Raw genomic sequence first — 26,852 nt, forward strand, 5'->3', positions numbered from 1 at the left:
CATTTCCATTATTGGATTAATACCCAAATTAGATGAGCAATAAAACTCCATCATCAGATGATGAATTCTATTTTACACCTGATAAATTCAAAGGGATCAAGAGATTTTCACATGTGATCCCCAGAACCCAGAAGGATGTTACCTTTCACAGGAAAAGAGGATTTAGCAGACATGATTAAGGATCTTCAGATGGGGAGATTATTCAGGATTATCCGGGTGGGCCCAATCTTATTGCACAGATCTTTCTGTGTGAGAAAAAGAATGTCAAAAAGGATATGATGACACGAATAGAGGTTGCAGTGGTATGGCCATGAACCAAAGAACAAGAGTAGCCTCCAGAAGCCGGAAAAGGCAACAGAGCACATTCTTCCCCAGAGCCTCCCAATGGGACCCAGATCTTGATTTTAGCCCATGGAGTCCATACTTAGACTTCTGATATCTAGAATTGTACGATAATAAATTAGTGATTTTAGACCATAAGCTTGCAGTGATTTGTTGCAGTGATGAGTACATCCTGGACAGGAAGTCAGATAGGCTGCAGGTTCTACAGCACTCAGGAGGGAGCAGAGGTTGAAGCTAGGGACAGGCATCTGTGAAGGTAGCAGGTGACAGTTACAGCCCTGAGAGTGGATGAGATCACAAAGAGCAAAGGGAGGGTGCAGAGTAAGAGGGGAAGTGAACTGGCTGTTCATATAAAGTAGAGCAGCCAGGACTAAATGAATTTTAAGTATTCAGTGCTTGTCCTCACAATTCCTGGGAGAAAGGGATTTAGAAGAAGGGATTAAGTAGGGGCCAGTGTGTGTAGCAGGTAAACGCCGGAATCCTAGATGGGGCTGGCTCGTGTTCCAGCCGTTCCACTCCCAATCCAGCCCCCTGCATAAAGATGGTCCAAGTCCTTGGGCCCCTACCACCCACATGGGAGACCCAGAAGAAGCTCCTGGCTCCTGGCTTTGGCCTGACCCAGTCCCAGCCATTATGGTTATCTGGGAAGTCTACCTCTGTAACTCTTTCAAATAAATAAATCTTAAAAAAAAAATGGGATTAAGTGGTATGTTCATTGGGTTAGGTGGGGAGGGATGCCACAGCAGGAAACAAATTTTAGAAACAAATTTTAGAACTTTGTAACCTGAACAATCAAATTACAACCGGGGGTACAAAGAATTTGCTGCCCCTCAATACTGCCTGGCAATCAAACCATATTTCCTTAGTATACTTATTTTCTCTATTTTACATCTTTATTCAAACTTGCTACACCCCTTTTCCTCACTTCTCATCTTGCTTTGCAATTCATTGAGAAGATAAAAATCAGAAAAGGATGCTCACCTTCCTCATCTCAGTTCTGACCTATTGCTATCTACCTTGCCCTTAAAAAAAAAAAAATTGAAAAGCAGAGTTACACAGCGAGGAAGAGATAGAGAGAAATCGTTCATCAGCTGGTTTACTCCCAAAATGGCCGTATGGGTCAGGTCTGGAACTCCATTCTGGTCTCCCATGTGGGTAGCAGGGGCCCAAGGACTTGGACCATCTTCCCCTGCTTTCCCTGCGAACTCCAACTTGGCACTCGGGTGGGATGCCAGCGTCGCAGGCAGTAACTTAACCTGCTGAGCCATAACGCGGGTCCTTATCTTCCTTGCTTTCTATGCCATCACAATGCACCCACATCTTGCACCCAGTCTTCTAGCCCATTCTTCCTAATAAAGGTCAACCCCTCTTGTGCCCCAGATCCTCCCCTTCTTGTGCCCCAGATCCTCCACACCATGGTCTACAACACCGCCTGGCATGTGGTAAGAACGCAAGTATTTGTTGAACACAGAAGCGCCTCTATACCCCTGGGTTGTGCTGTACTTTTTCCATCTCAGCAGGATAGTTTCATAAAATGCAAGTTCTATGTTGAAGATTAACTGGATGCACATGACATCTCATTCATACCAGTAACGCTTCCTTTATTCCCCCACACCTCCTCTTGCTAAAAAAGAGAGCGATCTGGAAAACGGATTCATCACTGTGGTCTTTGCTACATTTGACTTCATTGGGCTCAACAAGATATAACCAGTAGCACCAGCACCAGCACCAGCACTAGCGGCGATAGGTTGAAGGTAGAGGACTTCACCTCCTGTCAAGGACAGGCAGCAAAGGATCCGCCCGCAGGTGCAAAGCGCTGCATGCTGGGATCTGTAGTCTCCCTGGGAGAACTAGTCTGGTAGGGTCGGAACCCCAGCAGCATGCTGGGAGTTGTAGTCGAAGGCAGTTGAGACAGCCTCTGCCCTTCCAGTAGCGAGACGGAGTGGGGGTGGGGGTGGGGAGGGTTGGGATCCTCGCTGCATGCTGGGAACTGCAGTCTCTCTGGGGCCCCGCTCCTCCAGGGCGAAGAGATGCCGAGGCTGCCGCCATTTTAGGTCCTGAGGAGCGGCAGCCAAGTACCACAGCGCAAGCGGGCTCAGCCCTGGCGCCGGGCCGGCCCCGCCCACGGGGCGCCCGGCGCCCGCCCCTCGCTCAGGCCCCGCCCTTCCCCACGTGTCTGCCGCCTAGGGGAGGCGCCTGAGCCCGAGCGGGCCCGCCACCGGTCCGGCCCGGCCCCGCAGTAGCTCCTGTCGGCAGCGCCTCGGAGCGGCCCGGCTGCCCGATGCTTCCGCTCCGGCTGCGGCGGGCCGGGCTGTACGCTTAGCGCCCGGCTCAGGCCCCCTGAAGCGCCGGCGGGGGTGGGAGCGGCCTCCGGCCCCGCGGAGACGGAGCAGCTCGAGGACGAGGCGGCGGCGGCAAGGAGGAGGATGGGGGCTAACCAGTTAGTGGTGCTCAACGTGTACGACATGGTGAGTACGGCCCCGCGTCCTGGCCCAGGCCGGCGGCCTCTCTCCGGGCGGGCTCGGCCCCGACCCCCGGCCCCCTGCGCTGCCAGGCTCGCGTCTCCGCCTCCAGCTTAGTTCTCTCGAGGTGGGGGCGGGGGACGAGCATTAGATTGTAATCCTCGCACCCTTCGGTGCTCCGTTGGTGCTGCCCAGTCAGTACGAGGGCTTTGGGTCGGCTTGGACCTTTCCCGTGCTCTCTGCTCGGCCCGGACCCTGGCCCTGGGCCCGACCCCTTGGCCGATAGCGGCGTCCTTTCTCTAAGAGCTTCCGTCGCGGTGCCCACCTCCCCGCCGCCACCCGGCCCCCGGAGCTGCCCCTGTGCCCCGCTCCCGGCTCCTCTGCCCCTGCCACACCGTACATCTCTCTGCATGCTCAAGTCTTCAGAAACTCCCAAGTCCAGAAAGTCACAGCTGTCGATTCCCAAGCTAGACTCTCTTTTCGAAGGTGACCTGGAGTCACTGCGCCCTGGCCTCCAAGGCAGCGTCGTTAAAATGGATGAGGCTACAATTTATTAAGAAAATAGCACAGCTGAATAATTTAGAGATCATGGGGGTGCTCCTTCCCTAGATCCTGGCGCCCACTTTCCAGATAGTGCAACAGGTGGATGACGCGACCACGGCAGAGGGAGAGGGAAGAACTTGTTTGTTGTGTCACCTAACTTTGGAGTGCTGCAAGCACCCGGGCCGGTTTGCCTGACTGATGTACTTCAATAGCCCGGAAAGGCGCCCGGTGGAGAATCTTCACTGCAGGTGGCTACATACTTGGGTTGACTTGGCTTGCTTTAGGCAGATTAATTTTTTGTTTTGTAAAGGATTACCTCTGCCTACAGCATTTAAAATTCCTTCAGTGGATGGGCAGATGAAAAATCCCTCGTCGGAATTTCTGTTGGCTTATCAGATGAAGAGGAGGAAGTACTGCAGGTCGGAAGTTTTGGTTCTCATTTGCAGGTCTAACCTTTACACCTTCATATTGTTCACAAGTGTTTACACTTAGAGTGCGGTGTTGTGGGCAGAAAGGAATTCCTCCTGCCGTGCCTGGAAATTATGTCGGAAGTGCATGGGGTCTGCCTGGGGCTTGAAGTGAGTGCTGATGTGAGCCTGGAGGCCAGGGGAGGTGGGCTAACAGAAATCAGAAGTATGATAGGAGTTGAAAAGTAGAATAACTGGAGAAAGAGATCCCAGGAAAGCATGACACCTTGAAAGATCTTTGGGCTGTGCTACTGGTTAAGAGAGAATTCTCTGGATCTAAACTGTTTGCATTCAGTTCAGCTGGGTACCTTCTTTCTCAAGGCCTTGTACTGTTTCCCTGCGCCTCCCTTCTCCTCCCCCTCCCCAGTGATCTGAATTTGGTTTCTTTTTAATCCATGAACACTGTTAGAAACCATCCCTCAGGATAGATTCTTCTCTTGAGAACATACCTTGAGATATATCCTATTTTTATAAATTAGATTTATGCAATGGCCACAAGCCACGGTTTCAGAGCCGACAAGAACTCGGTGAAAGTGGAGATAGAGAGTTGTTGCTTTTTAAATAAAATTGAAAAATCACTCTTCAATATAGTGTGCTTCTTTACACTTTACTATGTGAATCAGGGAAATGACTGCTTATTATGGTGCACTGGGAAGGGCTAGAGATGGTATTAATGTTTTTAAAGAGGAATTCACTGAACAGTGTTAAAATATTAACTAATCAACAGCATTCTTATTTCTCATCATTTTTGTAAAGAGGTAGTTACAGGGGAGGCAGGCAGAGAAAAGGGCAAGTGATCTGTCTTCGTGACTAAAAATGGGAGCCAGAATTTTTCCACCCCAGGCTGATTCATTATTTCTCTACCAGATAATTCCCATTTCTCTTTGCTTTTTTTTTTTTCTTCTTTAAGATTTATTCGTATGAAAGGCAGAATTAGGGAGAGGAGAAAGAGAAAGAGAATATCTTCCAGATATTCATTCACTCTCCAGATCCCACAGCAGCCAGGGCTGGCTGGCCAGGCAGAAACCAGGAGCTTCACCTGGGTCTCCCACGTGGGTGCAGGGGCCCAAACACTTGGGCCATCTTCCACTGTTTTCCCCAGCCATTAGCAGGAAGCTGGACTGGAAGTGGAGCACTTGGGACTGGAACCAGTCCCCACACGGGATGCTGGCGTCACAGCTGTCGGCCTCACCCACCACCGGCTTTACTACTACTTCACCACAATGCCGACCACCCAGTGTTTCTTTCTTACTGCTTTTTCTTGTCAACGGGAGATGAACCATTTGAAATGTTTATCAGAATGGCAAATAGTTCTAATGAACCTGCCCTCGTGTATTCTTTTGAGGACTTTTGGCCTATGAGTGTTTCATGTCACTAATTCAGCACCCTGTGGTTGACTTGTTAGTTTTGATCCTATGGGAGCCACAAGGGTGAGTTCATCATCCCCTCTTTCAGGAATTTAGGTGATGTAGCCAGCACTGCAGCACAGCAGGTTGGACTTGTGCCTGCAGCGCTGGCATCCATATGGGTGCCTGGCGTCAGCCTGGCCCAGCCCTGGCTGTTGCAGCCATCTGGGGAGTGAGTGAACCAGCTGATGGAAGATCTCTGTCTCTTCCACTCTCTGTAACTCTGCCTTTCAAATAAATCAATCTTTTTAAAGAATTTTTAAAAAGGAATTTAGGGTGTCATAAGTGGGATACAACTAACATTCAAGACATAACAACATTAGTTTAGTAAGAGCTAGCGGCTATGTTGTACGATCAGGGATGAAACTCGTAGGTTTGGTCATACCAAGGACAAAACAAGCAGTATGAACAAAGTGGCAGAGGTGGGAAAGCACCAGTTGAATTTGGGGCGTATCAGCTGATTCAGTGTAACTGGAGTGTGGGATGCGTGAAAGGAGACAACTGAAGTTCAGAGGTGCTTTACTTATCCCTGTTAGTCATGCAGGGGAACAGTGTGATCAGTTAGGTTTCAGAATGAAAACCAATAGATTGAGGTATAATTTTTTGCCTGTTAATGCTCATTTTTCTTAAGTCAGTTTTGGTATTTGAAGCATTTTTGCTTGCTGCCAAGGATAAATCTTTTATCTTTGATACTACTTCGTATTCATTGTAGATGCCTTTGATGAGAATTGCTGTTGCCTCCTGTGTCTGGTCCAAACCTTGTAAGCATAAAAACCTTTGGCTTGCTGTTAGAATCACTGTGTTTTTTTTTTTTTTTAAAGATTTATTTATTTAATTGAAAGAGTTACACAGAGAGAAGGAGAGGCAGAGAGAGAGAGTGAATGAGTGAGAGAGAGGTCTTCCATCTGTTGGTTCACTCCCCAATTGACCACAACGGCCGGGGCTGGGCCCATCCGAAGTCAGGAGCCAGGAGCTTCTTCCAGGTCTTCCCACGTGGGTGCAGAGGCCTGCTTTCCCAGGCCATAACAGAGAGGTGGAACAGAAGTGGAGCAGCTGGGTCTTGAACCAGCACCGATATAGGATGCTGGCACTGCAGATGGCGGCTTTTACCAGCTACACCATAGCACAGGCCTCAGAATTACAGTTTATAGGGACCTCTTGCCAAGTATCCTTGTGCCTCTTTCTCACATCACCTGCCTCAGTTGTGTTGTTTATTTTTTTTTTTAAGGGGAAACAGTTTATTGATGGGGGAAACCCAACAGACTGGAGGAAAGGGACGAAGAAGGAAAAGAGAGAAGGAGAGCGTAAGAGAGAGATACAGAGAGAGAGCGCCACGTGTTCAGGAACAGATCCTGTTAAACCTTTACTGGGGAGGGGGTAGAGAAGCAGGGAATCCTATTAGGAAGGGGGTGGTTGGGCCATGTGGTCAGCTGACTTCCAGCAATGCCATCGGGGGCTAGAGCCTAGGATGGTGTCAGGGTGTAGATCGTGCCATAGATAAAACTGCGCCATTTTACTAACATTCCCCCTTTTGTTTTTTATAAAGCAAGAGTTCTATGGAATTACATTAGCCCCAAAAGTCCAGAGTGGGTAGAGGGACGATGATCTGTCTTTAGAGCTAGCTGCTTCCTGCTGACATGGGGTGATGTCTCAAGCTGCGGTCTCCTGGGTGGGGAGCTGAGTATATCCCTGTAGCAGCATTTGGTTGACTACCTGGTTGGTAAAGGCCTTAGTTCATTCCATTATCAACTCCTGTAAACACTTAAGCAGACACAGTACTATAAAAGAAGACTGAGAAGAGCAACCAATGATCCTAAGAGTGGCATTAACCAGGTAATGAGAGGATATCATAGAGGGGAGGAAATGAGGGGGGTCTCTGGACTCTTGTGAAGATTGTTGATGGATGTGGTTTAAAGCTGATCCCAGCCAGGACTAGGAGAAAGGCCATTCATCTTTTGCAGGCAGAGGGGTTTGTCTGTAGAGAAAATTCTGAACAATCATACAACATTAAGTGGGGGGAGAGGACCTTCAATACACACAGGTCGGGAGTAGAGCCATTGATGTATGAGTAGAGGCTATGATTTTATAAAGGAATGAGGCCCCAAGTGGGCTAGAACAAAGGACAGAGTCATTATTAGAGGACCTAAGAAAGCTGCTGTCTAAACATGAATAAGTTTTCCGATTGAGAGGCAAATAGATCCTGACAGAGGTTTGATGACAATCAGGTGGGCTTTAAGGCCTTGCCAGTTATGAGGCCCAGAGCTGTCTATCTCCTCACACGGGGTACATCATAAGGAAGGTGTGAACCTCCTTGGGGAAGGCACGCTGTTGACTTCCATTACCTGGCTGACCTGGGAGGAGAGCTGGCCAGGTAAAGGTAAGTGACATCTCTAACAGGAAGTTTACAGTTCTGCCTGTAATGTTGTTGACCCTACTTGGCTGTCCCCTCCACAGCAGTGGTTACTTTGGAAGCCGGGCCGAGTGAAAAGCTTTTCAGGTTAGAGCGAACAAGGTCTGTGGCTCTGTCCTCCAGGGCAGGTCCACTTCCAGTGACCCAGCTCTTGGCTGGCATAGCTCTTTATAAGCTGACTTCTGCTGAACCTGCTTCAGTTCTGACTGTATTTTTTGTACTTCCTAGATTGGGTGACTGCGGATCATCCCTCTTCTGCTATAACCCTGACACTATATGAAAATAATTGTATCTGGGTCACCTGCATTCACTTCCTTCTTATGGAGGAATGAATAATGTAGTCCTCAAAAGTTTACTTAATCATCCATAGTGCTGCTAAATTATTGCTTGCTGCCTTCACTGTGATCATGTTCTCTGTGTACTTTGGAGTAATCTACCACTAATAAAATATATCCTGGAGTTATTTTCTGAGTCTTGGGAATGAGGTTATTCACATAGTCCTAATTTATTGGCATATATAGCAAGGCAGAAGAGTCAGATTAATTTCACTTACTGGCATGGATCTCTGATGCAGTAGCTTTAGCACCAAGTCATCATTCTTCATAGATCCAGATTTTGTGCTTTTCCAATTATCTTGGCTACAAACAAATTTTTATAAAATGAAAATTCACAAGTGTTTGTAATGTAAATTCAGGGTATAAGTGAATTTCTTCCTGTTTTAACATAGTATCTGTGCATTGTTAGAGTCCTAAAATAAAAGAAATGCTTTCTAGGACTCTTCAAATGAGGTCATTTTTGTCTGCTCCATTCTTTTGGCCAACCTGTCTCCATTAGACTCCAAGGAATGATGATAGGTCTTACTTTTTAAGCATGTGCAGATCTAATTCAGACTTTCTGAATAAATTCTGGATCATACATCTAAACACGCTCTGCACCTGAATGGTCCATTATCTCTCTAAATCTACATGCCCAGAAACAAGCTGTTTCCCACCTCATACTCTTCCTTCTCACCCCATGCTCTCGCTCAAAAAAAAAAAAAAAAAGGACACTTTTGTTGTAACTATATTGATAACCACTGTTTTCTTCTCAGTTTCCCAAAGCAGAAACTTGAAGTAAACCTACATTCCTCTTCGTTATAAACCCTTAACACAGTCATTCACCAGTTTCTGTTTTTCTTTGGTTGATTCTGACAGTGAGAGATCTCAGCAATCAGACCAGTGTCTTGGATTGAAGGATGCTTGTCCTAAGTCCCTGCGTTATTCAGAAGCTTAGCTGTATCTTCAAAAGCCAGGCTTTTCCATCCTTCTGCCCTCCTCTCTGCCTTAGCTTGTTGGCTTTCCCTTAGGTTTGTCCTCTCAGGGTTAACAGAATGACTACCATGGCACCATACATGATGTCCTCTGGCAGCAGGATGTCAAGAAGCAAGAGAGCGAAGTCTTTCTCTGAATACACCTTTCTCCCTTTTTTCTTTTAATTTATTGTCTTTTTTTTTTTTTTTTTAATTTGAAAGGCAGAGATTTTTCATCTGCTGGGTCACTCCACAGATGTGACAGCCAGGACTGTGCCAGGCTGAAGGCAGGAGCCCAGAACTCCATCCTGCTCTTCCATGTGAGTGGCAGGGACCCAGGTACTTGAGCCATCACCTGCTGCCTTGCACAGTACACGTTAGCAGAAAGCTGGAATGGGAAGCAGAGCCAGGACTCGAACCCATGCACTCCAATATAGCTATTATAGTCTTATGTACATTATAAGCTGATGCTACCCCAAGTGGCATCTTAAATGCTGCACCAAATGTCAGCCCCATCTCTCCTTTAACAGAAAGAGAATACTTTGTTAGAGCCATGCTGCTTCCCCAAGAGGTGTCCAGAATTAATGTACATGCAACTGATGAAGCTGAGTAAGTAGATATCTGCCTCTTCTAGCCTATATGGCAAGTTGTGGATAAGGAAGGCAAGCAGTTGGAAATGGCAGTTAGCTGGAAACCTAACCAGTTTCTGGTGTTATTTTACTCTAGTTCACCTTCCAATTACCAAAGTAACCTTTTTGAAACAAATGATTGTGGTGTTCCTCAGCTTAAAAATCATTAAAAAAAATTAAAGTGTAATGGCCTTATGACATGACCCCTACCTGACAGTTAAGGCCTGTCTGTCACTTTGACATGCACACTTTGTTCACACAGTGAGACTTTTAGTGGTTCAAACAGACTGTATTACACTAGTTCCCACATAGGATCTTTATTCCAGCTGGTCATTCTGTCTGGAGTGTCTTACCCCAACTCTGACCCATTGCAACCACCCATTCCTTCTGGCTGCAGTTGAACCTCTGGTTGACCTTCTGTGCCCTGGTTGTACTTTGTGCATGGCGCAGTTACTACATGTGTGAGTGTTATCATCTTATGCACTCACTAGGGAGTATGTCCCTTGATAGCATCATACTCTCACCAGTACCTAAACAGGACATGTCACTAGAGGGTGCTCTGTAAATATTTCCTAAATAAATGGGATTTTTATTAGAAGAAGTGCCAGTATTTAAATGTCGTGAAAAGATCATGTGATCCTCCTGTTTGTGCCAAATAACGGATTTTTTTTCTTGCACGTGTCTGAATTTTTGCTTTGATTATTGGAATAGTGTGATTGATTAAGGAGGGACAGATCATAGGAGTAGGACAGGAAAGAACCATTCTTTCTTTTTTTTTTTTTTTAGAGCTATTTATTTTTTTTGAAAAGCAGTTACAGAGAGGCAGAGGCAGAGAGAGAGGTCTTCCATCCTCTGATTCACTCCCCAGATGGCTGCAATGGCTGGGACTGGGCCTGTCCGAAGTCAGGAGCCTGGAGATTCTTCCATGTCTCCCACACGGGTACAGGGACCTGAGGACTTGAGTCATCCTCTGCTGCTTTCCCACGCCATAGCAGGAGCTGGATCGGAAGTGGAGCATCCGTGACTTGAAGTGGTGCTCATGGGATGCTGACACTGGAGGCGGCTGCTTTACCTGCTACGCCACAGCGCCAGTACCAAGAACCATTCCTTTTCAGAAATACTGTCTGTCTTTTTGTTTTTGTGTTTGTTTTTTAAACACTGTGGGGCTAGACTGAGGAAATGTGTTAATTTCTTGCAGTTGGAGCTTAGCCACTTCTTAGAAGACAGGCTCTGGAAAAACATTGTCAGTTCTTGAATTTTAGCATAGATTAAATAGTAAATAGGAGCTGGTCTTATTTTCCTTACAGCAGTTATGTTTTTTAGGCCCCTTCTTCCACTTGATACAGAAACAGTGACCCATGCATGAGTCTTGGGGAGCAAAAAGGACAATCCTAAATCTGCCCTGTCCCCCTACGTCCTCCACTCCCCGTGGCACTTTCTCCTGCTGCTTCCCCCTCCCCCTTCTCCACCCCCTCCCCTTCTCCTTCCTCCTCCTTCCTCCTCCTTCTGTTTAGTGTATGTAAATATGTATATATAAAATCTCCATATTGGTCTTCTTTTGCTACAGTAACGAATTGTGAGCATTTAGCCATTTGAAACAACACAGATCTGTTAGCTCACAGTTCTGCAAGTGAGACTGCAGGTGAGCGATGCTGCTTCCTCTGTTCATGCCTTACTGGGCCAAAGTCAGGGCTTTAGGCTCCGGGTGAAAACCTGCTTCCAAGAACATTGTTAGCAGGATTCAGTTGCTTCTAGGTGTGCATCTCAGATACTCCTTGCAGCCTTCAGATGGGAGCCTCTCTCACCTGCCCCAGTGTTTTCGCAGTCCTCATCTTCACACCAGGAGTGCAATGCTGAGTCCTCACACTGCAGATATTCTAACAACCTTTCCTGCTGTACGTGTTCTGCCTCCAGCCGAAGTTCTCTACTTTTAAGGACTCATGTAATTAAATGAGACCTACCTTGATATTCCAGGATTATTTCTCTGTTTCTAAGGGCATAGTTTTAGTTATATCTGCAAAGTCATTTTGCCACTTAACATACTCACAGGTTCGTGGAGTTAGGGTATGGCTATTTTGGGGAATCATTCTGCCTACCACATCATTGGTGAAGGTATTTTGTAAACCTAAAAATGTCCAGTGTTTGTTTATTTTTGACAGAGTTAGACAGTGAGAGAGAGACAGAAAACTCTTCCTTTTTCTGTTGGTTCACCCCGCCAAGTGGCTGCTATGGCCGGTGCGTTGCGGCCGGCACACCGCGCTAATCCGAAGGCAGGAGCCAGGTGCTTCTCCTGGTCTCCCATGAGGGTGTAGGGCCCAAGCACTTGAGCCATCCTCCACTGCACTCCCAGGCCACAGCAGAGAGCTGGACAGGAAGAGGAGCAACCGGGACAGAATCCGGCGCCCCAACCAGGACTAGAACCTGGGGTGCCGGCGCCACAGGCGGAGGATTAGCCTAGTGAGCCACAGCAACGGCTCAGTGTTTGTTTTTAGTAGTTCCTTGATTTGGCATGGAATAAATATTGTCCTAATAACTTAAAATGGAAAATATGGTACATAAAAATGATTTTGTTTCATTTTATCTGGAATATATTTTGGTATATGAAATGTGGCTCCCTACCTCTAAAACAATCATTCAAAAATGAAGTAAGTGGCAGGTGTTTGGCCTGTCACTTAAGATGCCAGCTGGGATGCTGGCATCCTGCGTGGTGTGCCTAGGTTCCATTCCTTGTTCTGGCTCCTGACCCTAGCTTCCTGCCAGGGTCCCTGTGAAGCAGTGGTGAGGCTCAGGTAACAGGATTCCTGCAGCCTGGTTATGTGGGAGACCCGGATTGCTTTCCTGTCCCCTAGCTCTGGCTCTGTCTCAGCGCCAGCCATTCTAGACATTTAAGGAATGGGCCAGTAGAAAGGAGCTCCTTCTAAATAGATCTGCCTCGCAAATAAGTAAATAAAATTAACCAAATTCTTTGAAATAAAATAGCCTTTCCACATTAAATTGTGATGTCATCCTCATCGTAATACTAATTTCTCGCCCATAGGCAATTGTTGATTTTAGCCTCATTACCTTACTATTTTAATTTAGTCATTATAATTTTACATTATATTTAGTACCTGGCTGGCAGTTTCTCTTCATTATCTGAAAGTTTTCTTGGCTATAATTCATTTCCTTTCCCAGGAGTACTTTGTCAGGCTTTCTGGAAAAAAAATTCATATTTTTTGTTAAAAATATAATAAAAATTTACATGTTAACCATTTTTAACTGTACAGTTTAGTAGTGCTGGATACATTCAAATTATTATGCTAGCAATCTCCAGAACTTTTTGATCTTGCAGAACTGAAATCCTGTACCAGTGAATTAACAACTCCTCATCTCATCTGAGCCCAAGTAGCTAGCTACTAGTCTGCTTTGTCTCTTTGAACTTGACTGGGTGTCTCTATAACTGGAAGCAAACAATATTGGTCTTTTGTGACTTAGTTCACTTAGCATAATGTCCTTAAGATTCATCCATGTTGTAGCATGGGTCAGAGTTTCCATTTTTTTAAAGCTGGATAATATTCCATTACATGTATGTACCACATTTTGTCCATTCATCTTCACATGGATACAGGTTACTTCCATTCCTTTTTTGGAAGGTTTATTTTATTTATTTCAAAGGCAGGGTTAGAGGGAGAAGGAGAGGCAGAGAGGGAAAGAGGGGCCTTCCATCTGCTGGTTCACTCCTCGAATAGCTGCAATGGCCAGGGCTGGGCTAGAATGAAGTCAGAAGCCAGGGACTTCTTTTGGGTCTTCCATGTGGATGCAGTGGCCCAAGGAATTGGAAGTACTCTGCTGCTTTCCCAGGTGCGTTAGCAGGGAGCTGGATCAGAAGTGGAGCAGCTGAGACTTGAACTAGCACCCTTATAGGATGCTGGCGATGGCATCATGTGGCAGCTTTACCCACTATGCCACAATGCCAGCCCCTACTTCTGCTTTTTGGCTATTGTGAGTAATACTTAAGTGAGCACATGTATACAGATACCTATTCATGTCCTTCCTGCCTTCCTTCCTTTTTTTTTTTTTTTTTTTTTTTTTAGAATTCTTGGAAAGGCAGAGAGAGAACTCTTTCAGCCATCATTGCTTCCCTCCCCAGATGGCTACAACAACCAGGTCTGGGCCATGCTGAAGCGAGGAGCCAGGAATTCCATCTAGGTCTCCCACATTGGTGGCATCGTCCTAAGTGCTTGGGCCATCTCCACTGCTTTCCCAGGCACGTCTACAGAGAGCTGGATTAGAAGCAGAGCAGCTGGGACAGGAACCTGCACTGTGAAATGGGATGCTAGTGGCACAAGGGGCAGCTTAACCTGCTGCCCTTCATATGCCAGCCACAAGTTCCTACTTTAAGCTCTCTTGGACATAGACCCAGAAGTTCATAGGTGTTTTTACAAATTGGACACACACTAAGACAGCACTGGGGCTCAATAGGCTAATCCTCCGCCTGCGGCACCTGCACACCGGGTTCTAGTCCTGGTCAGGGTGCCGGATTCTGTCCCAGTTGCCCCTCTTCCAGTCCAGCTCTCTGCTGTGGCCCGGGAGTGCAGTGGAGGATGGCCCAAGTGCTTGGGCCCTGCAGCCGCATGGGAGACCAGGAGAAGCACCTGGCTCCTGGCTTCGGATCAGCGCAATGCCCAATGCGCTGGCTGCATCGCGCTGGCCGCGGCGGCCATTGAAAGACCTTTCTCTCTCTCTCTCTCTCTCTCTCTCTCACTGTCCACTCTGCCTGTTAAAAAAAAAAAATTTTTTTTGGACACACACTAAACCTATAAATTAACTCGAGAAGAATTGACATCTTTCATGTCATATTTTTCCCCTCATTGATGAAAAAGGATTGCGTGTTATTTTGCTTTTTGAATTTTTTTAATTCAGAAAACACATGTAGATAGTGTCAAGCATATCTACCCAAGCCATCTATTAATAGGATGAGCAGAGTAATTCAAATACATGGAATTTTAAGTGGGTGTGAGTCCTAGAGAAGAGAAGGTAGGAAAAGAGAATATAAGTCAGGATAAGATAGTTGCCCATGGCCGGTGCCGCGGCTCACTAGGCTAATCCTCCGCCTTGCGGCACCGGCACCCCGGGTTCTAGTCCTGGTCGGGATGCCGGATTCTGTCCCGGTTGCCCCTCTTTCAGGCCAGCTCTCTGCTGTGGCCAGGGAGTGCAGTGGAGGATGGCCCAAGTGCTTGGGCCCTGCACCCCATGGGAGACCAGGAGAAGCACCTGGCTCCTGCCTTCGGATCAGTGCGGTGGGCCGGCGCCAGCCGTGGTGGCCATTGGAAGGTGAACCAACGGCAAAGGAAGACCTTTCTCTCTGTCTCTCTCTCTCACTGTCCACTCTGCCTGTCAAAAAAAAAAAAAAAAAGATAGTTGCCCTTTCAAAGAGTGCTCTAGAGATGCTTCAAGGCAGATGTCCTAGCATAGTGGGTTAGGGTGCCAGCAGCCTACATTAGAGTGCAGGTTCCAGTCCCAACTGCCCTGCTTCAGACCCAGCTCCAAGCTTGGGAAAGCTGCAGAACATGACCCAGGTACTTGAATTCCTGCTTCCCATGTGGGAGATGATGGAGTTGCAGGCTCCTGGCTTCAACTTGACCTAGCCCCAGCTGTGAACCAGCAGATGGAAGATATTCCCTCTCTCTCTCTCTGCCTTTCAAATGAATGAAAAAGTAAAAATAAAACAAAAAAAGACCTCACCAAGAATGCATTCCTGAAAGATGAAGAAGTACAACATGTCGATATCCGGGGGAAAAATCTTCCAAACAGAGGTTAACGACGTACAGAGGCCCCAAAGTGGGCCATATGACACCTCCTCAGTAAATGTACAGCAAGAAATAGGGGAGGTGCTCTCTCCGCCATCTTGGAGCCTGTGGAGGCCTGCAGGGAGCAGGACTTCTAGAAGGCAGCTATGTCTGGAAGACTGTGGTGCAAGGCCATTTTTGCTGGCTATAAGCGAGGTCTCCGGAACCGAAGGGAACACACGGCACTGCTTAAAATTGAAGGTGTTTATGCTCGGGATGAAACTGAATTCTACTTGGGCAAGAGGTGTGCTTATGTGTACAAAGCAAAGAACAACACAGTGACTCCTGGCGGCAAACCTAACAAAACCAGAGTAATCTGGGGAAAGGTAACTCGTGCTCACGGAAACAGTGGCATGGTTCGCGCCAAATTCCGAAGCAACCTTCCTGCGAAGGCCATTGGACACAGAATCCGTGTGATGCTGTACCCCTCAAGGATTTAAACTATTGAAAAGTAAATAAATAAAAATGGATTTGTTCTCTTGTAAAAAAAAAAAAAAGAAATAAGGGAGGTTTAGAGGAATAGGTAACGTATGTTCTGAAGTAGATTCGTGAGGACCATTGAGAATGGAACAAGCAATACCAAGTAGGGACTAATCGGAGATTAGGGTAGTTTCCATAAAGATGAAAAGAACTGTTACCTAATTTAAAAGTACAGTGATAACTCATGAACAGCAGGTTGGAAACTAAAGAAAAAAATGACAAGATTGAGATAGTATCTCAGAACTCAGTATAGAAGGGTAAAAGGATCAAGTGTTATGCAGAATTTTTTTTTTTTAAGATTTTACTTATTTGATGAGAGGTAGAGTTAGAGAGGAAGAGGCAGAGCGAAAGGTCTTCCATCCGCTGGTTCACTCCCCAGATGGCCTCAATGGCTGGTATTGAGCTGATCCGAAGCCAGGAGCCAGGAGCTTCTTCCAGGTCTCCCACCCAGGTACAGGGTCCCAAGCCCTTGAGCTGTCTTCCATTGCTTTTCCAGGCCATAAACAGAGAGCTGGATTGGAAGAGGAGCAGCTGGGACACAAACTGGTGTTCATATGGGATGCTGGTGCTGCAGGTGGAGTCTTAGCTTGCTGTGCCACAGTGCCGACCCCATCGGATTAGCGCGGTGCGCCAGCCGCAGCGCGGCGGCCATTGGAGGGTGAACCAACGGCAAAAGGAAGACCTTTCTCTCTCTCTCTCTCTCTCACTGTCCACTCTGCCTGTCAAAAAAAAAAAAAAAAAGTGATAACATTCAACCAAAGCCTTTGGTTTAATTTGCAAATTGTAAGAATAAAACAATGCTACATGTGGTAGAATGAGGTGAAAAGGTCATATCAAGATGGCCACTGAGGTGAAAAGGTCATGCCAAGATGGCCGCTGACAACAGAAACTGCCTGGCAACAGGCTGTGATTGGATGGCTTCGGAAACCACATGATAACAGAGGAAACTACATGACAACAGAGCCTGACTGACAGCAGGCCTTGATTGGATGGTTTCAGAAACTGCCTGGCAACAAGAGCCTGACTGGCAACAGGCTGTGATTGGATGGCTTTGGAAACTGCTGGCAACAGGCTGTGATTGGTTAGGGCATAGATGGCCCCTTGACCGGATTGGCTGGTCTTGGCTATATAAGCTGTCATACTAACTGAAATAAACGAGTCTGCGGGCTGCTTGTCTCAAGCCCACTTTCACCTGACTCCCCGGGTCTGTGTGGTGACTCTTGCCCCCACCATGCTCCTCCTCCTCTCAGAAAGGAATCCACTGCAACATTGTTGGAAATCAACTACAACAGCTACATATGCACAGGAACAAAAGTTACTACCAGCAAACAAAAAAAAAAGTTAATTTTAGATTTCTCTTTCATGACATGAAAGCTGCAATAAAATGGAGGATTATCTTCAGAATATGGAAAGGGAAAAGATTTTTCTCTGTGTTTCTCAAATTGTCATTGATGCAAAAGGAGATAGTAATATCCAGGCTATTTCGTGGAGATCAAAAGATGTTTCCAGCAGTAAAGAATGGGGTGGCTATGGTGTAAAATAAAAAGCTGTGGGCATCAGTACTCATTTAAAATAGTTAAATCTTTTTATAAATGTGGTTAAAAACAAGAAAACACACACACACACAAAATTAATCCAGAAAAATTCTTCTAAAGTGAATAAGCATGTTAAAAATTAAGTCTCAGTTTATATTGAGTGAGAGGCTATAAGAATATCCAGCAGCCCTACTTAGTTGGAGGTAGGGTGGTAGATGAAACTGATTCTTGTTGGTATTGGATATATTTGACTGTATATGTACAGTTTTTAAAATTAAAATGTCAGTACTCTTGGGATAATGTCATGGGGAAAGAGCAAAGAAAACTTTGTATGGTGTAAGAGAAAACAAAACAAAAATAAAATGAAAACAAGTAGGACTACACATGTAAGATAACAATAATAAATCAAAATTTTCTGTTAAGTACACTTATGTTGTCCTTTGTCTTCCAGAAATTTTGAAGTAATTGTAGCCCAAAATGTTGGCCTTTTGTGATGTTTCAACTTCATGGCATCTCTAGAAAGGTTTTCCCTAGCATAAAATTATAGAATTAATCTACCAAGTGGAATGTTGGTTATTCCAGCACTGGTAATTGAAAAATCCTTTTTTTTTTTTTTTTTAGATTAAAAAAATTGTTTTGCAAGGCAGAGTTAGATCTTCCATCCAGTGATTCATTCTCCAGATGGCTGCAGTGGCCAGGACTGGACCAAGCCAGGAGCTTTATCTAGGACTCTTACATGGGGGCAGGGGCCCAATCACTTAGGCTGTCTTCTGTTGCCTTCCCAGGCATGTTGGCAGGGAGCTAGATCAGAAGTGAAGCAGCTGGCCGGCGTCATGGCTCAGTAGGCTAATCCTCCGCCTAGCGGCGCCGGCACACCAGGTTCTAGTCCCAGTCGGGGCGCCGGATTCTGTCCCGGCTGCCCCTCTTCCAGGCCAGTTCTCTGCTGTGTCCAGGGAGTGCAGTGGAGGATGGCCCAAGTGCTTGGGCCCTGCAGCCGCATGGGAGACCAGGAAAAGCGCCTAGCTCCCGGCTTCGGATCGGTGCAGCAGCGGTCATTGGAGGGTGAACCAACGGTAAAGGAAGACCTTTCTCTCCCTCTCTCTCTCTGTCCACTCTGCCTGTCAAATAAATAAATAAATCAACAAGAAAAAGTGAAGCAGCCAAGATTCAAATTGGCTCCCATATGGGATGCCAGTATCACAGGAGGCCACTTAACCCGCTAAGCTACGCTGCTGCCCACGTCACCCCACCCCAGGTCCATACTTCTTACCCATGTTAATTTGAGGTGCTTGCCACATTTCATCTTGTACTATTATCTTGTGTGTATAGGTCTACTTCAAAACTTTATGTACTATTAGCTTTCTTAATGCCTCTTCTCCATTTTTAGGTATTTAATTGCAGTAGTCTTACAGTGTGTTTCGATATTTGTTGATACTTATTCTCTTTCAGAATTGTTTTTTCCCCACACATTTATTTTAGAAAATTTCTCAAAAAGACTCACTGAAATATTAAGTGTAATGTCTTTACATTTATGGATAATTTGGAGGGAGAATTAGTGGATTTACAGTATTGAGTCTTTCCATAAGAGCTTTTTTTTCATAAGATTTATTTATTTACTTAAAAGTCAGAATTACACAACAAGGGAGAAGGAGAGGCAGAGAGAGAGGTCTTCATCCACTGGTTTGCTCCCCAGATGGCCTCAACGGCCAGAGCTATGCAGACCCGAAGCCAGGAGCTTCCTCCGGGTCTCCCGTGAGGGTAAGGGGCCCAAGGACTTGGGCCATCTTTTCCCAGGCCATAGCTAACATTTTTTAATGCTTCCATTGTACCAGGTCATTCCCTAATGTTACAACACTTGAAGACAATGAAACTGGGGCTTAGTTGAAAACCCTGCTCAATTGTGAACTCAAGAGGCTTCCATAGCCTTGGCAGCTCATGATAAGAGCCTCAGGTGATTACTGACGTCATAAATAAGAGTGTCAGTTGTTAAATCATCAATGGGAGTCACTGTACACTTGCTCCCCATGTAGGATTTCTGTCCTTAATGTGTTGCACTATGCAAATTAACAGTAAAACTACTACTCAAACAGTACTTTATACTTTGTGTATCTGTGTGGGTGCACACTGTTGAAATCTTTACTTAGTATGTACCAAGTTGATCTTCTGTATATAAAGATAATTGAAAATGAATCTTGATGAAGAATGGAATGGGAGATGGGATGGTTGCGAGTGGGAGGGAGGTTATGGGGGGAAAAGCCACTGTAATCCAAAAGTTGTACTTTAAAAATTTATATTTAAATAGAAGTTTAAAAAAAAAGAAAAGAAAACCCTGCTGAGAATCATGCCTTAAGTGGTATAGTTGTAGTCTTTTTTTCTTTTACTGATTTGAAGGTTGAAGTTACAGAGAAAGATTGTTCATCCATTGGTTCACTCTCCAAATAGCCTCAACAGCTAGGGCTGAGCCAGGCCAAAGGCAGGAGCTAAGAGCTTCATCTTGGTCTCCCACATGGATGCAGGGACCCAAGCACTTGGGTCCATCTTCCACTGCTTTTCCGGGCACATTAGCAGGAAGCTGGATTGGAAGTAGAGCATCTGGCTCTTGAACCAGTGCCCATATGAGATACTGGTGTCGCAGGCGGTGGTGGCTTTATTTGCTATGCCACAACACCAGTCCCTAGAATTGTAGTCTTAAACCAAGAGCTCTTAACGCTAAAATCTGTGCTCTTAACCACAACATCTTTTATTTCTCCTACATCACCTTCCACAACCCATGAAAGTACAAGTTTCTGTTTGTTCTGATCTTACACTCCATCCTTGAGGTGACTTCCCCTGGATTCTTTGGTACTTTTGGATAGGCAGTGACCAAAGTAAATGCTCTACATCCTAAGCCTTTTCTGTGATGGTTAATTTTGTATGTCAATTTGGCTAGGCCAGGTTACCCAGTGTTTAGTCAAAAACCAGTCTAGCTATTACTGTTGAGGTATTTTTTTATACTTACTTATTTATTCTGTTTATCAGAAAGGCAGAGAGACAGAGAGATCTTCCATTCCCTGGGTTATTCCCCAAATGCTTGCAGCCGACAAACTGAAGTCAGCAACTTGGAACTCAGTCTGGGTCTCCCAAGGGGATGACAGGGAGCCAAGTACTTGAGCCATTGTGTGCTGCCTCCCAGGGTGCACATTAACAGGAGGCTGGATGGGAAATAAAGCCAAGACAGGAACCCAAGGATTTCCTATCTGAGATGCCAGGTGCCCCAGCAGTGTCTGAACTGCTAAATCAAGTTTCTGCCCCAGGGTATGTTTTACTTTGAATGAAGCAAAGTATCCTCCATTATGTGTGTGGGCCTTGTCTAATCAGTTGAAGGCCTTATCAGAAAACATGGAGGCTTCCCGATGAGCTGCAGCCTATAGCCTTGCCCTGCAGAGTTTACTTGTCAGTCCCCACAGCCACGGGAGCCACTCCGTTACTACTATCTGCATCTGGGGGACATTGTACAGTCTGCTCCTGACATCACTCCCTCCGTCATCCTTTCTAGCAACCCTAGTTCAGTCTTGGTACTGAAGTAGCTGCATGCAGCTAGAGAAGAACATGCAGCCAAGCTGACGGGTCTCACTTTAAAATCATGACCACAGATCCCAAGAGGGCCCTCAGTACTCTCTGGCAATCCTTCCTTATTTTTCTGGTCAGTTGAATTTCTCACTCTCCAAGGCAAGCACAGTATCATACACTGTCCCCATCCCTCACAGAGATGACGTCACAGTTCATTTAGCTGTAAGGGAGAAAAAAAGGCAGTTGAAAAGAATTTTCTTGCCAGAGCCGCAGCTCAATAGGCTAATCCTCCGCCTTGCGGCACCGGCACACCAGGTTCTAGTCCCAGTCGGGGCACTGGATTCTGTCCCGGTTGCCCCTCTTCCAGGCCAGCTCTTTGCTGTGGCCAGGGAGTGCAATGGAGGATGGCCCAAGTGCTTGGGCCCTGCACCCCATGGGAGACCAGGAGAAGCACCTGGCTCCTGCCTTCGGATCAGCATGGTGCGCTGGCCACAGCGTGCCGGCCGTGGCGGCCATTGGAGGGTGAACCAACGGCAAAGGAAGACCTTTCTCTCTCTCTCTCTCTCTCTCTCTCTCACTGTCCACTCTGCCTGTCAAAAAATAAATAAATAGGGGGGCGGAGCCACGATGGCGGAATAGTGAGGGCGCGCACCAAACAATCGAAAAAGAGGGAATCCTCCCAAATTCGTTCTATGAAGCCAGCATCACCTTAATTCCTAAGCTGGAAAAAGATGCAGCATTGAAAGAGAATTACAGACCAATATCCCTGATGAACATAGATGCAAAAATCCTCAATAACATTCTGGTCAATAGAATGCAATAACACATCAGAAAGATCATCCACCCAGACCAAGTGGGATTTATCCCTGGCATGCAGGGATGGTTCAGTGTGCGCAAAACAATCAACGTGATACACCACATTAACAGACTGCAGAAGAAAAACCATATGATTATCTCAGTAGATGCAGAGAAAGCATTTGATAAAATACAACACCCTTTCATGATGAAAACTCTAAGCAAACTGGGTTTGGAAGGAACATTCCTCAATACAATCAAAGCAATTTATGGAAAACCCACAGCCAACAACCTATTGAATGGGGAAAAGTTGGAAGCATTTCCACTGAGATCTGGTACCAAACAGGGATGCCCACTCTCACCACTGCTATTCAATATAGTTCTGGAAGTTCTAGCCAGAGCTATTAGGCAAGAAAAAGAAATTAAAGGGATACAAATTGGGAAGGAAGAAGTCAAACTATCCCTCTCTGCAGATGATATGATTCTTTATTTAGGGGATCCAAAGAACTCTACCAAGAGACTATTGGAACTCATAGAAGAGTTTGGCAAAGTAGCAGGATATAAAATCAATGCAAAAAATCAACAGCCTTTGTATACACAGGCAATGCCACGGCTGAGGAAGAACTTCTAAGATCAATCCCATTCACAATAGCTACAAAAACAATCAAATACCTTGGAATAAACTTAACCAAGGACATTAAGGATCTCTACGATGAAAATTACAAAACCTTAAAGAAAAATAGAAGAGGATACCAAGAAATGGAAAAATCTTCCATGCTCATGGATTGGAAGAATCAATATCATCAAAATGTCCATTCTCCCAAAAGCAATTTACAGATTCAATGCAATACCAATCAAAATACCAAAGACATTCTTCTCAGACCTGGAAAAAATGATGCTGAAATTCATATGGAGACACAGGAGACCTCGAATAGCTAAAGCAATCTTGTACAACAAAAACAAAGCCAGAGGCATCATAATACCAGATTTCAGGACATACTACAGGGCAGTTGTTATCAAAACAGCATGGTACTGGTACATAAACAGATGGATAGACCAATGGAACAGAATAGAAACACCAGAAATCAATCCAGACATCTACAGCCAACTTATATTTGATCAAGGATCCAAAACCAATCCCTGGAGTAAGGACAGTCTGTTCAATAAATGGTGCTGGGAAAATTAGATTTCCACATGCAAAACCATGAAGCAAGACCCCTACCTTTCACCTTACACAAAAATTCACTCAACATGGATTAAAGACTTAAATCTACGACCCGACACCATCAAATTATTAGAGAGCATTGGACAAACTCTGCAAGATATAGGTACTGGCAAAGACTTCTTGGAAAAGACCCCAGAAGCACAGGCAGTCAAAGCCAAAATTAACATTTGGGATTGCATCAAATTGAGAAGTTTTTGTACTTCAAAAGAAACAGTCAGGAAAGTGAAGAGGCAACCAACAGAATGGGAAAAAATATTCACAAGCTGTGCAACAGATAAAGGGTTGATAACCAGAATCTACAAAGAAATCAAGAAACTCCACAACATCAAAACAAGCAACCCACTTAAGAGATGGGCCAAGGACCTCAATAGACATTTTTCAAAAGAGGAAATCCAAATGGCCAACAGACACATGAAAAAATGTTCAAGATTACTAGCAGTCAGGGAAATGCAAATCAAAACCACAATGAGGTTTCATCTCACCCCAGTTAGAATGGCTCACATTCAGAAATCTACCAACAGCAGGTGCTGGAGAGGATGTGGGGAAAAAGGGACAGTAACCCACTGTTGGTGGGAATGCAAGCTGGTTAAGCCACTATGGAAGGCAGTCTGGAGATTCCTCAGAAACCTGAATATAACCCTACCATTCAACCCGGTCATACCACTCCTTGGAATTTACCTAAAGGAAATGAAATTGGCAAACAAACAAGCTGTCTGCACATTAATGTTTATTGCAGCTCAATTCACAATAGCCAAGACCTGGAACCAACCCAAATGCCCATCAACAGTAGACTGGATAAAGAAATTATGGGACATGTACTCTATAGAATACTATACAGCAGTCAAAAACAACAAAATCCGATCATTTGCAACAAGATGGAGGAATCTGGAAAACATTATGCTGAGTGAATTAAGCCAGTCCCAAAGGGACAAATATCATATGTTCTCCCTGATCGGCGACAACTCACTGAGCAGCAAAGGGGAAACCTGTTGAAGTGAAATGGACACTATGAGAAACAGTGACTTAATCAGCTCTTGTCCTGACGGCTGATGTACAGTGTAATACTTTATCCATTTTTAGTATTTTCTCTTTGTTTTGTTCTAGTACTATTGGTTGAACTCTGTGATTAACACACAATTATTCTTAGGTGTTTAAATTTTAACTGAAAAGTGATCCCTGTTAAATACAAGAGTGGGAATAAGAGAGGGAGGATATGTACAATTTGGGACATGCTCAATTGGACTTGCCCCAAATGGTGGAGTTAGAATCATGCCAGGGGATCCTAATACAATCCCATCAAGGTGGCATGTACCAATGCCATCTCACTAGTCCAAGTGATCAATTTCAGTTCACAATTGATCACACTGGTAGGTCTAAGAATCAAAGGGATCACACAAACAAGTCTAGTGTCTGCTAATACTAGCTGATAGAATCAAAAAGGGAGAGAATGATCCAACATGGGAAGCGGGATACACAGTAATTCATAGAATGGCAGATGTCCTAAATAGCACTCTGGCCTCAGAATCAGCCCTTAAGGCATTCGGATATGGCTGAAGAGCCCATGAGAGTATTTTAGGTATGGAAAGCCAAGACACCCTGGAAAGAGGGAAAAAAAAAAAAAAAAAGGAAGACCTAAATGGAAGATCTCTGTGAGTGAAATCCCAGTGGAAAGAACGGGGCCATCAAAGAAGGAGGTACCTTTCTCTGAAGGGAGGAGAGAACTTCCACTTTGAGTATGACCCTGTCAGTATAAGATCGAAGTCGGCGAACTCAAAAGGCTTCCATAGCCTTGGCAACTCATGACTAGAGCCTAGGGAGATTGCTGACGCCATAAACAAGGGTGTCAAATTGTTAAGTCAACAACAGGAGTCACTGTGTACGTATTTCTCATGAGGGATCTGTCCTTACTGTGTTGTCCAATGTGAAGTAATGCTATAACTAGTACTGAAACAGTATTTTACACTTTGTGTTTCTGTGTGGGTGCAAACTGATGAAATCTTTACTTAATATATACTGAATCGATCTTCTGTATATAAAGATAATTGAAAATGAATCTTGATGTGAATGGAATGGGAGAGGGAGCAGGAGATGGGAGGGGTGTGAGTGGGAGGGAAATTATGGGGGGAGAGCCATTGTAATCCATAAACTGTACTTTGGAAATTTATATTTAGTAAATAAAAAATTAAAAATTAATTAAAAAATATTTTTCTCAACCTTCAGCACCACTGTTGGCAGAGTACCTTTCCCCCACTGTGTGGCATGAATTGCCCGTTATCTCTGAGGTCAGACCCTGTGCTGTTGAGTAGATCCCGTGCTCTCCTATCTTTGCAGGGAGTTCTCTGAGTGGCATCACTCTCTCCAGCCTCATCAATTTTCCTGTCATTCTAATCCACAAATGAATATGCCGTACTATTTTCCAGTTCTAGTTCATTTAAACTAGGAGAGTTAGTGGTGTACTTAAATATTATCTTCATTTACTAGCTACCATACTGTCATGCCCAGGCTAGAGGTTTGTCTTTTTTAATCAGAAATACATATAGAGATATGGAGAGGGGTCGGGGAAGAGACAGAGATCTTCCATCTGCTGGTTCATGCCCCAAGTGGCTACAACAACTGGGGCTAGACCAGGCTGAAGCCAGAAACCTGGAGCTTCATCCAGATCTTCCACTTGGGCCACCATCTCACCATTCCCAGGTGCATTAACAGGGAGCTGGGGTGGAATCTTAACCCCCTGCCCCACAAGGCCGGCCCCAAAATGTGTTAACTCTTAAATCACAAGAAAGGAAAGAATTATATTTCAGTCCCATTCATTCTAACCTGTTGCTCTTTTATCTGTATCAAACAATAATGCAACTTAATAGCCTTTTAAGTTTCTCACTTTGTTGTGACCTTGAGAACAAAAGAATAGTTTCTGGGATGTATCATGCTAGAACAATCCTTTTTCACTGTCCTTGGCTTGTTGCTGCTGCCTCCAGGCAGATAAATAGAAGCATGCTGCTGCTGGGGACCTGCAGTGGCGTGGGGCTTTGAACCCTTTGGCTGCTCACCTCAAAAGGCCTGTTCCTCCGCTGTCCTGATGGATCTCCCTAGCGTGGCAGGTGGCAGGTAAGAGGCCCAAGGCATTGACACTGGTCAGTGGAAGAATAAGAACTGAAGAGAAGGGGACAGCAAGAAGCTGTACTGTGGGGCCGGTGCTGTGGCATGGTGGACTAAGCCTTGTTCTGCAACACTGATATCCCATATGGGCACCAGTTTTAAGTCACAGCTGCTCCTCTTTCAGTCCAACTCCCTGCTATGACCTGGGAAAGCAGAAGATGGCCCAAGTGCCTGGGCCCTGCAGCCATATGGGAGACCTGGAAGAAGCTCCTGGCTTCTGGCTGGTCCAGCTCAGAAGTGAACCAGCAGATGGAAGACCTCTCTTTCTGTCTTTCCCTCTCTCTGTCTATAACTCTACATCTCAAATAAATAAACTCTTAAAAAAAAAAAAAAAAAAAACCTGTACGGTATACCTTCTCCTCCTTAGTCAAACCTACTGTCTGGAATCTAAGAGGTAGTGGAATACAGTTCTTGTTCTTTGTGGTATGGCTTGGATCAGGATGCATGTACCATCTGCATTTTAGCTGTGTGACCTTGAGAAAGTTATTTCTCTGTGCCTCTGTTTCTCTCTAAAATGGAAATAGACAGTAATGGTACTTAGCTCATAGGGTAATTGTAAGGATCATATGAGTCAAATTGGCAAAATGCATGGAATGCTGCCTAGCATGTAGTAAGCCCTAGAAAATGTTAGCTATTGGCGGCGCCACGGCTCAATAGGCTAATCCTAATCCTCCGCCTTGCGGCGCTGGCACACCAGGTTCTAGTCCCGGTCGGGGTGCCGGATTCTGTCCTGGTTG

The 26,852-nt window shown here is 45.3% G+C and overlaps 1 protein-coding gene and 1 pseudogene across 1 annotated transcript in view; both read left to right on the top strand.

Annotated features, from left to right (window-relative positions):
* The first annotated feature begins 2,380 nt into the window (after nucleotides 1-2,380).
* Nucleotides 2,381-26,852, top strand: part of DESI2 (desumoylating isopeptidase 2) — a 74,517-nt gene continuing 50,045 nt past the window's right edge. The window contains exon 1 of the mRNA XM_017347702.4: nucleotides 2,381-2,810. Coding sequence (XP_017203191.1) covers nucleotides 2,769-2,810 — 42 coding nt within the window. The 5' untranslated portion in view covers nucleotides 2,381-2,768. The remainder of the gene's footprint in view (nucleotides 2,811-26,852) is intronic.
* Nucleotides 15,407-15,876, top strand: LOC100349941 (large ribosomal subunit protein eL33 pseudogene; annotated as a pseudogene).

Source organism: Oryctolagus cuniculus, chromosome 13 (genome assembly GCF_051225735.1).
Source record: "Oryctolagus cuniculus isolate XC-2025 breed Fujian yellow rabbit chromosome 13, ASM5122573v1, whole genome shotgun sequence".
NCBI classification, from domain to species: domain Eukaryota; kingdom Metazoa; phylum Chordata; class Mammalia; order Lagomorpha; family Leporidae; genus Oryctolagus; species Oryctolagus cuniculus.